At 44.8% G+C, this 12,404-nt stretch overlaps 1 protein-coding gene across 1 annotated transcript in view; it reads left to right on the top strand.

The window, feature by feature from the left end:
• The window catches only part of GPC3 (glypican 3), a 401,574-nt gene that overhangs the window by 293,167 nt on the left and 96,003 nt on the right, over nt 1–12,404 (top strand). The window contains exon 6 of the mRNA XM_080794945.1: nt 6,412–6,532. Coding sequence (XP_080651071.1) covers nt 6,412–6,532 — 121 coding nt within the window. The remainder of the gene's footprint in view (nt 1–6,411; nt 6,533–12,404) is intronic.

Below are 12,404 nucleotides of genomic sequence, written 5' to 3'. Positions count from 1 at the left end.
TTTGCTCTCAAGTGGAACCGCTGTGCTGACAAATATGGGAAACATTTTCCTTTAAATATGTGCATAAATAAATAAGAAGCAAATTGTTGCTATCTTTATGAAATGCATTTACAAAAACTCAGCTCTTTTCACCTTTTGCTTTATTTTTCTGTTCATTTATGTAAATTAAGACTGCATCTTGGATAGAAAGAACATTTTTCTAGGCCTCTTAACAAGATGGTTTTTCTACCCTGTGTTCTGGCTTGTTTTTAAAGCTATTTATACTCTTTAATTATCCCATTTTTCCACAGTGATTATTGTGGCTGGAGCACTTTCCAAAGAAAGGAGCTGATAAATCAGGGGCTGCATGCAATACCTCAGTCTTTCCATAAGATGGCGCTCTGAGAATGTGAGCTCTGTAACTCACTTGCAGCCTCCGTCGAACCCGGCAGCAAATTAAACTTTTGTAAAACCACATATTTTGGTGGGGTGCGGGGTGGGGGGAGGAGTAGTTAGCCCTTCTAAGACTTGCTCTCAAACACTTACCACCATTCTAATGCCTAGGGGAAGAAGGAAAGTGAGTTTTCTAGCAGCCTCCCCGCCTTATAGCCAGCCGGGCTAGCAATGTTTGAAATTCGCAGTGTGCATTTAAGGGACCTTTTAAAGAGCCGGCTTTCTTCTAAAGGTTGGGGGGGCGGGGGTTGTGGCACTAACAACTTGTGCTGGTAGAAAAGCCCCTCTCTGGGTCTCAGTTTCTTCACCTACCGAAGAGTGGATTGGACAAGATGATCTCTTAAGGGTGTTTCCGTTTCCAGCGATTTCTATGTTTGAATTCGTTGATTTCTTTCCACTACACCCTTGCTGCCTCAGCCAGCACAGAAATGGGAAGAAAAGATCGCCCATTTTACGCTTGTTTGACTCTATTCCTTTTCTACAAGTGCTCTCTTTGCTTCAACTGTCCCAAGACAAGCATGCCCAGATGTCCTGTTTAAATTAGGTTCCTTTTCTCTTTATGGCTTTTGCACCGGTAACCCTCCTCCCCCTCCTCCCCCATCCTTGACCAATCTGCCTGAACAGAAGCATGTCCCCTTTTCATTTCACGAATAGGGATTTCTTGGCATTAGGGCAGTCATTTTTGTGCTAAGCAGATACCAAAGTGGATGGTAGTATTTAAGTATATAAGTAGTATATAAGTATTACCGCGTATCATACCTAGAAGGTGATGCTTCTTAGAGCACATGTAACATGTCCAGTTAAGAAAACTAGAGATTCTGGAGATAGGAACTTCTCTCTATTCATTTTTCTTTCTCCACTGGCTGGCATTCATTGCCAGAACCACGTCAAAGCGTTAGGAAAGAAGCAGTATTCCTGAGAGTGGATAATTCGTGTAATTAGAGGTGAGTGTCATTAAGTAGATAACTCATCATTAAAGTCCTCTGTGGCCAACGGAGCCCCCTTTCCTGGTGCTCTGGGCAGCCTGCGGGTGAGAGTCGTGCTGTGATGGCTCGTCCTCGTTCAGAGCCTCTCGTGAACCTCCACACGCCAGTAACACAGAGGGAGCCATTGGAAATGAAATGCTGAATTAATTAATGCCCAAACTACGGAGACACCCCTAACTCAGTCCCTCCAGGCTTGAATCGGCGCATGCATGTTCCATAAAATTCCCCGGGGGTACGTCACATCTGCCACATTGCTAGAGCCGAGGGGATGAAGGCAGAGAGGCATTAAACACAACATTCATTCTCCTGCATTCATTTTTCTGTTGTCCTTAGGGATTTTCAGATCACCTTTGGTGCTCGCCCAGTGGCGTGGCGGTGGTGGTGGTGGATTGTTTATTTCTCTGACCTCAATACCGTATCTCCCAAGAACACAGATAGTTCACTGAAGAACAATACTGTTGGATCTGTGTTTGGGAGGAGAAACTCCATCCACGGGGCCCTCCCCAAGGGTTTTAGAAGGCGAGCCCAGGTATCTGCTGAGTAGGTGAGGAGAACCGCTGTTGTGCGCCCTGCGCCGAGCCTTGGTGACTGTTACAGGGAGCTTGTGTCTCATATGGGGGAGCAGTGCGGTGAGGAAATGGCAAATACCTAGTCGGCACGGACGATTCCTAAGGAAGCAGTAGCAGCATAGCGGTTAAGAACAGAGGCAGCCAGGGGCATCTGGCCGACTCAGCAGGAGGAGCATGCGATGCCTGATCTCAGGGTTGTGAGTTCGAGCCCCACGTAAGGTTTAGAGATGTCTTTTAAAAAAGGAAACCTTGGGGCGCCTGGGTGGCTCAGTGGGTTAAAGCCTCTGCCTTCGGCTCAGGTCATGATCCCAGGGTCCTGGGATCGAGCCCCGCATCGGGCTCTCTGCTCAGCAGGGAGCCTGCTTCCTCCTCTCTCTCTGCCTGCCTCTCTGCCTACTTGTGATCTGTCTGTCAAATAAATGAATAAAATCTTATAAAAAAATAAATAAATAAAATAAAAAAGGAAACCTTGAAGAAAGAAAAACACAGGCAGCTAGAAATGGACTCACAAGATTTCGATCTCCAACTTTCTATCCACTCACTGTGCGACCTCGGGCAAGTGACTTCACTTCTCTGTGCCTCTGCTTCCTCATCTGTAAAAACGGGCTGATAATCCTAGTGTCTATCCCCTTGGGTTGGTCAGAGAAGTCCGTGAGATGCCGCATGTTTTTTCTTCTCAGTGCTTCAGTGTCTGGCCCGGAGAAAGCACTCAATGCTGACAGCTCTTGGTACTCTTGTTACTGTCAGTACCACGAGGTGCTCTGCGTAGTACAAAAGAGAACTTAACTAAGCCTCTGCTTTCAAAAACGTCACAGGTTTCATGGGCTGGCGGTCGGAAGGTGCATAAGAGGAGAGCAAGCAACTCGAGTCGCTCCCCAGGATACAGTTACATGCAAGGTCTGCAGGTTGGGATGCGTCTGAGTGGCTTAGGGAGGCCCTCAGCAGCTTTCAGGAAGGGGCTTTAGGCAGCCCCAGGGAAGGTGATCGAGCATTGAATGACTTATTTGCCTCCTTTTGAGAGAAGGCACGCGTAATAACGTCCATTCATATTCACAGCCCCGCTCATCTACTGTCCTTTTGAGATAGGCAAATTGGAGTTACTTCATCAAAGAGTACGAAACATGTACGTTTCACCTACCCAAGCAGAGCTGGCGACCTGATGATAAGCACCTGAGGTTCGACGGGGTCCGGGGTGACATCGTGTATATTGCATTCTATACATATGCATTCTGTCCTAAGAAGTCACCTTTGAGCTGGGTTGCTAGCGATGGCCACTAGAAGCTTTCCAAGAAGAAGGGCTTCCCATGGGCCCTGCTTTGCATTTACCTTTTCTTTCCTTTTGCTTTCTCTTCTGCCTTTAAGAAAATTAACCACTATATAAAACTTCACTCATTAGACATTAAATTATTGTAAAGATTTAAAAATGTACAAGACACGGAAGAAGATAAAATAAAATTAAGAGTCCCCCCATATCTTTGCTTGCGCACTGGAGATAACTGCTATCACCATTTCTTAAAAATTGTCTGTGTCTATCGGGACATGTATAAAGGACAGGGGATTCATACATCTGCAGACCCATTTTTATACCAAATGGAATCACACTGTCCATTCTTGACCACCGTTTGTATCTGCAACAGTGTGTCTTGGATTTGACTTTGTCCTTTTCGTGTCTGCATAATATTCCATTTAGCACTCCAGGCTTTTAAGATTCCATTCTGTATTTTGTCCAGTGAAGGAGAGCAGAGTAGACATGTGGGAAACAGAAATGATTGGGGTGTGGGAGAGGTACTGAGACACCTCAAGGGAGAGCGCAAGAATGCCGAGTTTTAAAACAGTGCCATGAAGTCTTAGCAGCTATGGAAATCAGTTGGATCAGTACTTTGGGTTATTGCTTTGTGGAAAACAGAAATTTAAGGCAAGTTTTAGGTCAAAGCCACAGGCCAGCTCTTCCTAACACTTCTGTAACCAGAAACCATGCTTAATTTACCGAAGTCCTTTGAGGATTTAAATAGCACATGAGGCGAGCGGAACAGTGGCTGCTATTTCAACTTTCAAAATGTTTGGCAAGTTTTCCAACCCAAAGCTGTTTTTAAAAAATTGAGTCACCGTGGGATTGGAGAGCAGTGTTTTGTCCTGGTTCCTGATCCATAGCTTGGAGATAAGAAGCCAAAAAATAGAGCAAGCAACAGGGACACTTTTTTCCGGATGGCGGGAAGGAATACAGTGGTCCACAGGGATCAGCTGGGGGACTAATTTGATTGAATATTTATAGGTGATTTGGAAGAGAGGGTACAGGGCAAAATCGTGACGTTGGCAGATGTCTTTACACTATTCCAATGAGGATCATAAACTTCGGGAAGATGTTTGTTTTGTAGGAGCAGGGATAAAAGTGGTTGGCAAGCTTCGATAGGCATAAACCCACCGAAGTGTCTCTGGGGACACATTCCTGAAGCTCATTGCACAAGATTTATCTTAAGCTTTACCCCTTTACCTGTGAACAGGGTCTCTGCTTCAGGCATCAGTAGGTGCAAAGAGAGACACAATGAAGTTGCTGGTATCAGGAGGGAGATGGCATTTAAGCAACATTATATGAACATAAAAGGGAAGGCTAGTAAGCTGATTGCCACAAGATACATAAGTAAAGAATGCTGCTTTGCGTTTCTTTAATATACCCCCAAAGGCAGTTGGTGTTTGATGGTTGGTGATCTGTGTATTCACTGATCTTCAAAGTTAAATAAGCGCCTAGCATTTCAGAAGAAATGCAATCAAATGTTCTCTTCAACTTTACTACAAAATATTTTCCCTTCCATGGGGCGCCTGGCTGGCTCAGTCGGGGCAGCTCCCAACTCTTAATCTCGAGGTCATGAGTTCGAGCCCCATGCTGGGTGTAGGGATTATTTTAAAAGAATATTTTCCTTTTCATTGGATGTCTTTTTAATTATGAAGGTCGGAACTAGATTTCCTGACCTCCTCTGCTACTGCACGTGTTTTTCAAGGCGCGTCCTGAATATTGGCAGGTACATCATATCATGGAAGGGAACACCTAACAAAACCAGATCAGTATCTTCTGAAGTTGTGGAATTTTAGGTAATAAATAATAAAGATGTCTGCCCTACCCACATCACAGTGTGGTTGAGAAGCTCAAGTAAGCTGAATGATAAGAAACTGCTTTGTTCAGTGCTATGCAAAAATGTAGTAGTATTAATTATTCATTGCATGTCGTAATTTGGGATTATGATGTGAGGGGCGCCTGCGTGGCTCAGTTAGTTAAGTGTCACCCCTGGGCTCAGGTCATGATCTCAGTGTCCTTGGATGGAGCCCCACGTCAGGCTTCCTGCTCAACAGGGAGTCTGCTTCTCCCTCTGCCCCTCTCCCCTTCCCCCCTGCTCATGCTCTCTCTCAAATGAATAAATAAATAAAATCTTAAGGAAGAAGAATACAAAAAGACTAGATTCTAGGCAATCATCCTTTATAGCTATTCATGCAAATGTGTGAAGATTAGTATACAAGGATGTTCTTTGTTGCATTGTTTATATTAACAAATTATTAGAAATAACTCCATTGTTCATCAGGGATTGGATAAGTAAATTATGATGTAGCCATACAGAAGAGTAAGGACAAGACCGCTGTTAAGTGATGAAAAGTTGCAAATCAGCATGACTGGTATGCTTCCGGTTTGGGTTAGAATTATGTGTTAGTAAAAGTGTGTGGAAACCCCTAGAAGAATATATATCAGACAGCTAGCCATGCTTCTCTCTTGGAAGGATAGGATGATAGGGGAACTTTTACTTTATGCTTTGTTTACTTCTGTACTGTTTAAGTTGTTTACCAGGAACTTACTATATTTGTCATTAAAAATACAAATAGAAGAAACACAAATTTGCCTTTAACCCGACTATCGTAATTAGCGGGAGGGGGGAGGTGTGTAAGGCAAGGGCAAATTTATACTGCACATGGCTTGGGAATGCCTCCCCAAAACAAACCCAACTGCAGGGCCTACAGGAAATGGTGGGAGGAGGAAGGGGAGGAGAAGGAAGAAGTAAAGCACACTCCAAGTTAAGGTCCCTTCTGAGTGTTCCCCTAAGACGCAGGACCTCCCTTAACATAGCTCTCATCAGATCCAGCCACGCTGGATCCAGAACAGAGTAAGGGAGGGGACTTGGTCTGCATTGTTGTATCCCCAACTCCTGGGGTGGGGAAAGGATGTTGAATGAATGTATTGATGTTTGTTGACTGTTGAACGCTCTCCATTGCGCATAGACTTTATCTGGAGTGGTTTACTTTTGCATCATAGGGTCATCCCATGGTTTAGAAGGCTGAAGAGAGCTTGTGGTCAGCTTGACCACTGGCGTCAAGTATAGTCAGCTTTTATTTTTGATGGGACCCTCCTGTGACAAACCTTTTCTTTCCCTTTCCCTTTCCAGATACAGCCAGAAGGCAGCGAGGAACGGCATGAAAAATCAGTTCAACCTCCATGAGCTGAAAATGAAGGGCCCTGAGCCAGTGGTCAGTCAAATTATTGACAAGCTGAAGCACATTAACCAGGTAAGTGGTACATCGAACAAAAATGGAAATGGGGAAGAAATGAGGGGTGGACAGGGTCCGCCGTTCCAGTTGTGTTCTTGGGCTTTTGAAGAGGCAGCCGTTCTTCATTTCCTTCAAAGATTCTCTGTGTTGGGGCGCCTGGGTGGCTCAGTTGGTTAAGTGTCCAGCTTGTGATTTCAGCTCAGGTCATGATCACACGGTTGTGAGACCAGGTCGCGAGTTGGGCTCCATGTTTGGCAGGAGTCTTCTAGAGATTCTCTCTCTCCCTCTTCCCACACTCATGCATCTGTCTCAAATAAATAAATAAATCTTAAAAAAAAAAAAAAAGATTTGCTCTGTTGAAAAGGATGTCTGACCCTTGTTTTTCACTCCATTTTTATTTTATTTTATTTTTTTGGTAATCACGACACCCAGGGTGGGGCTTGAACCCATGATGCTGAGATCAAGAGTCACACACCCTTCCGACTGAGCCAGCCAGGGACCCCTTCACCCCACTTTAAAATTATAAAGATAATGTTGTAATATTAGAGAAAGCTTGGAAAATAGAGGGGAAAATATTTCTCACAATCCCACTACCCTATCCTGTTTTCATTTTTAGCTGTTCTTTTCTAATGTTTGTCCAGAAAACCACACTCACACGGACTTGTTATGTAATTGGAACTATACAAGTGATTTATAGTTCTTAAAATTAACATTATATTGGAAACACTTTTTCATGTTGTCACAAATCTTCATATTAATCATTTTTTGTGGCCGCCTAAGATTTCTTTAAGTATTCATGATAATTAATCAGTTTGCTTTTGCTGGACATTGAGATTGTTTCAAATTTTTTATCCTCATAAATAAAGCTACGTCTTCGTGCATGGAGCTTTCTCCTGATCTTCAATCATTTTCTTGAAATATTGGTGTTATCAGGTTAAAGGATGTGAGCATTTTAATGCATGTTTCCAAATTGCTTTCCAACGGGGGCATGTATCAGCTCTCACTGCCACTAGGAAGCTACTGGAAGGCGAGCTTCACCGCACCCTCGCCACCTTCTGACTCACTGCCCTACACAGAGACACCCACAGATTCCCTTGACCTGTACACAGTTTTCCTCTCATGAGGAGTTTAGTAACTAAGACACAAATAGAAGTTAGTTGTACCATCTGCTTGTGATTGCTTTGTGGCCACAATAAAAAAAAAAAAAAAAGGCTACCAAAAGTGCCACTGTATACCAGAGTGACAGTGTTCCTGCCCCATGATCCATGAGTGGGAGGGCCCTGCACCACGGACTTCTATTTGTAGCTTCGAAAGAACTTAATGCAACTCAAATCCTTATGTAGGGTCAGAGGTTTGTGCGTGAAGACGTTCGCATGGTTTTATTTTTTAATACAAAGGTTAGCAATGACATTTTTGTGGTTCTTAGAAAATGTCTGGAAGGGCTCTCTAATAGTGGTATATTTCACTGCAAATGGCTTTGCGGAAGTATTTACAACACAATCGGGTGTGACCCCTCCCATGCTAAGAAAGTGCCCTGCACTCAGTGAGCATTGAATAAATAGTTGTGAGTGTGGCACATGGTAAGTTAGGCAGCGGTGTTGGGAAAGAGCCTTCTTTCTGTGAATTCACAACCTCACGACGTTCTACAGAACCTGGCGATATGTGATAGGATTTCTCCAGAACGCATCTCTGAAAGGTTCAGAGCACAGCGTAAACCACTCACGTGAGGGCACGGTACAGCTTCACCTGGGGACACCAGTGGCCGTTGTCCTCTGAATCCTCTCCAGATTCTCTCTAGCCAGCTCTAGCTGGGTGGCAACACTCGACTGGTTAGAGGAAGATCCAAGGCCTCAGTGGATGGACCCCCTCAGTAGAAAAAAGGAATGCCGCGTCATGTCGGACATGGGCTTCTATCTGACCTAACGGTCCCTAAAATGTCCAGCCTCATAGCAAAGACATTGAGTGTTCAATATTCCTACAGTGGGAGACCATGTGAGGTAGTGGGAAGAGCGTGGGTTTTGGATCCAGATGGATCTGAATTTGGCCATGGACCTCACCAGGTATAGAACTTTGGGCAAGTCATTGGACCTGAGCTGTAGTTTTCTCGTCTGTAGTACAGAGAGATATCAAAACCTCCCTTATAAGGTTCCTGTGAGGATTAGAAATTTTAGATATACCCCATTATAGAAAGCTTAAATCTAATTACAGATATAATGTATTTTATGTATTATATGTTTTTACCCATATATACAAATCTATGTAATTGCATATGCCCGGCAGATAATAAGTGGCAGTTGAAATGATTATAATTCAGGATTTCCTCTGTAGGCAGGACTTGAGTTTGAAAGGGGGCATGATTCCAGGTTTTTGTTTCGTTTTGTTTTGTTTTTTTTTTTGCCTGTCTATCTAGTCTGTTTCCCCAGTTTTGTGTGGTTGTAGTTTCCTTTGGTGTGTCTCTCTTCTCTGCTCTCCCATATTGTTTCCTTCTGTCCCCTTCCTCTGTCTTCCAGCCACAGAAGTTGAAACCACCTCATGGGTAGGGAAGTGTGTGAGAGTGGGAAAAGGCATCATTACAATTTCTTTCTCCCACCTCTGCCGTGAACGTGTGTGTGTGAACATTTTTGGTTCCCTTACAAATACCATTGAGCAACCAATGAATTCTCATTGATAGACCAGTTTTACCTGTTTAAGTAGAGCTCTTAACATTGCCTGGGCTTCAAACACCCACAGGGACTTCTTTTTTTTTCATCTGTCTTGCTTTATATGGCCCAAACACATTTGTTTTCAGGCCTTCAATAAAATTCCGATTTTGGCTGTGATTCAGTCCAAAAGTGAGACATTTTAAGAAAGTCAGAGAAGGATGTTACTATGATGCTAATGATGGCAAAGAAGGTGATGACCTGTTGTGTTTGTTTAGCACATAACCACATTTTGAAGGGATTTCATTGTGCTGAAAGTCTAACTGGCCGTACTGGGGGGAAAAAAAAATCAACCCGGCACACAGTCGTCCTTTTCAAGAACTCAGTGTTACCTTTGGACGTTAATTCATCCTTACTGACCCCTTTGGGGGTAAGTGATATATAATCGTTGTCCCTTTCTTTATAGCTAGGGAAACTGAGGCAGAAAGCCATCAAAGGCTGGGGGGGCATGCCGCCCAAGCATCCAGCGCATTCAGTTGAAGATTTGATCAATCATCCAGGTGTTGTTGCCTATATGCAGCCAAACATTTGCATGCACTGAATGCCTGACTCACTGGATCGCATGTTGTGGTGACTGGGCGGGGGGAGGTGGAGAGAACCAAGTTAACGTGCCTGAGTTCCCATGGAAGTGAGTGGCGAGTCCTGGAGCATGATGCTGTTTTCCTAGGCACCTCGCTTGGGGCTGCAGGCGTATACATCTGCAAATGTAGACTATTTCCTTCTCTCTGTCTGTGCTCGTAGGCCCACGTGCATCTGTCCAGATGGACCGTGGCTGGGCCACTTAGGAGTACTTTCCAAAAGTAACTCTTCACTTTCTTCCGTGGAAATTCTCAGCTGCCTCCTTTCAGGTTACAGTTGCCGTTGATAGCGCTGGAAATACTATACTCACTAAGGGAATAAAGTAACATTATTTCCATATTGAGGGTCCCGTGGTGTAACCTTGAGGGGATGGGTTCAGGGTCAGGCCCTGGGCCCCTTTCCTGGGAAGGCCTGCAGGTGTGGAATGGCCTCCCCGCCTCCTTCCAAGCCAGAGTTCACGTGTAACATTCCCACGATTGGAAATGAGGACGTTTTTATTTCCTTTTCAGTTTCTAATTTGTGTGAGGATTTATTGTCTTGTGCTAGCAGAGCCGTTGAACTCCTTTAAGCTCCCAGTGTCAGTTCTGAAATTTGCTGGGCCATATTGCTTTAAACACACGTACACACACACACACACACACACACACAGTTTTGTTTTTGTTAGTGTTCTGCTCCAAGGCTCCTGTGTGCAGGGAAGACCCCCCAAATACCAAGAATGATCACAATACATTCTTACCCGGATGATCCTGCGGGCCGTTTGCCCTCTAACCCGGCTCGGTCAGTGACATTTTCTCTCGCTCTGAGAGTAGCCGTGGAGTTAGTGTGAATTTTAGCGGCCCCTGAACTGTTCTCCCTTATTCTTCCCCAGGAAAGCCCTCACTGTTTTTTGTTTTCCCCCCAGTTTCAGTTCCGGTTCAAATGAAATTCCAGAAATTGTTTCCCTGCCTGTTATAAACAGCTGAAGCCAGTCGATACCTGCCCATTTGGTGTCCGAGCTTTTCATTCAAAGCTGGATAAAGTCTCATCTGTTTGGGCTGGTTGAAGTGTCCAGCTGAATGGCGGGGGAGGGGACAGGGTGGCCTCTTAAGATTCCGTCCAGCCGTGTGATTCCGTGATTTGTGGCTCAAGGTCAGCCTTTAACCCAGCACCCTCTTGTGAACAAGTCTTGTGACTTTATTCTCTGCTCTGCCACTCTTTTTAAAACACCCTGTTCCCAGGTCACCCCTTTCTACTCGGTAACCTCTCCTCTTTTCAGAGATTGTTCTCTTCCCACCAGTTTTCCACCCTGGGCAGATGGAACTTCAACTTGCCCTTCCCCCGCCCCCCACCCTACCCAATTCTTCTGTCCTACCGCCTTGTTCCCATTAGGCTATGAAAACATTAAACTAGAAAACCACGTTTGCATTTATCACCCCTAAAGTTTCCCTCCTCCGGGGTCACATAGGCCACTGGTCTTTGGGTCAGGTTACCCACGTGGCTCCATAGGAATGATGATAATTCTTCCACGTATAAAGCTCTTTCACGTACATTCGATTAGACTGATCTTCACGGTGACTCTGAGAAGGGGGCATCATTTCCTCCATTTAGCAGATGAAGAAATAGGGGGCACGGGAAGACCAGCTGAGCTACAGATTGTAAGTGGGAGGCCTAGACCTAGGATCCAGGGTCACTGATTTCTGGCTGTGCGCTCTGGCCCTCTGCTTCTTTGAAGCCACATCCACCTTGCGATGGTTAGCAAGATCATGCTATCTGGTGTGGAAACAGAGACCCTTGGTGACATGGCTCTGAGTTAGGCCCAGCAGACAAACTTTCTATCAGCTATCTCAAATTTATAAAAGGATGGCAGATGGCCGAAGAAAAATTTAACACGTAAAGCAGACAGCGGGACAGCGCCATTTCCATCCCCCTCTGTAAACACCTGAAAAGTATTTTTTTTTAAGATTTTATTTATTTATTTGACACAGAGATCACAAGTAGGCAGAGAGGCAGGCAGAGAGAGGAGGAAGCAGGCTCCCTGACGAGCAGAGAGCCCAATGCGGGGCTCGATCCCAGGACCCTGAGATCATGACCTGAGCCGAAGGTAGAGGCTTTAACCCACTGAGCCACCCAGGCGCCCCTGAAAAGTATTGTTAAGATGCCTGACAGATGACTCTGGTATCGCGAAAGGGCGCTGGCTTTTCCAATAGAAAGTTAAATTCTTTTTTTTTAAAGATTTTTATTTATTTATTTGACAGGGAGAGATCACAAGTAGGCAGAGAGGCAGGCAGAGAGAGAGGGGGAAGCAGGCTCCCAGCTGAGCAGAGAGCCCGATGCGGGGCCCGATCCCAGGACCCTGAGATCGTGACCTGAGCCAAAGGCAGAGGCCCAATCCACTGAGCCACCCAGATGCCCTGAAAGTTAAAATTTTTAATAAGTTAATTAGTAAAGTTGTTAAGTGTCAGAGAAGTTCCCAGGACATTCCTTAGCTTGTGATTTAAAAACAAAATCTGGAAACGAGTCTCAGGCATGATAGAAAACACTCTGAGGGAATTTTTTCAGAGTCTTCCCACAATAAAACCAGCGAGAGTCATAAAACACTGGCCTAGTCTGATGGTTGCTAGAAAAGCCAACAT

The sequence above is a fragment of the Martes martes genome, assembly GCF_963455335.1.
Source record: "Martes martes genome assembly, chromosome: X".
Taxonomy (NCBI): domain Eukaryota; kingdom Metazoa; phylum Chordata; class Mammalia; order Carnivora; family Mustelidae; genus Martes; species Martes martes.
The sequence above is the reverse complement of the archived record's forward strand: the minus strand, read 5'-3'. Positions and strand labels throughout refer to the sequence as shown.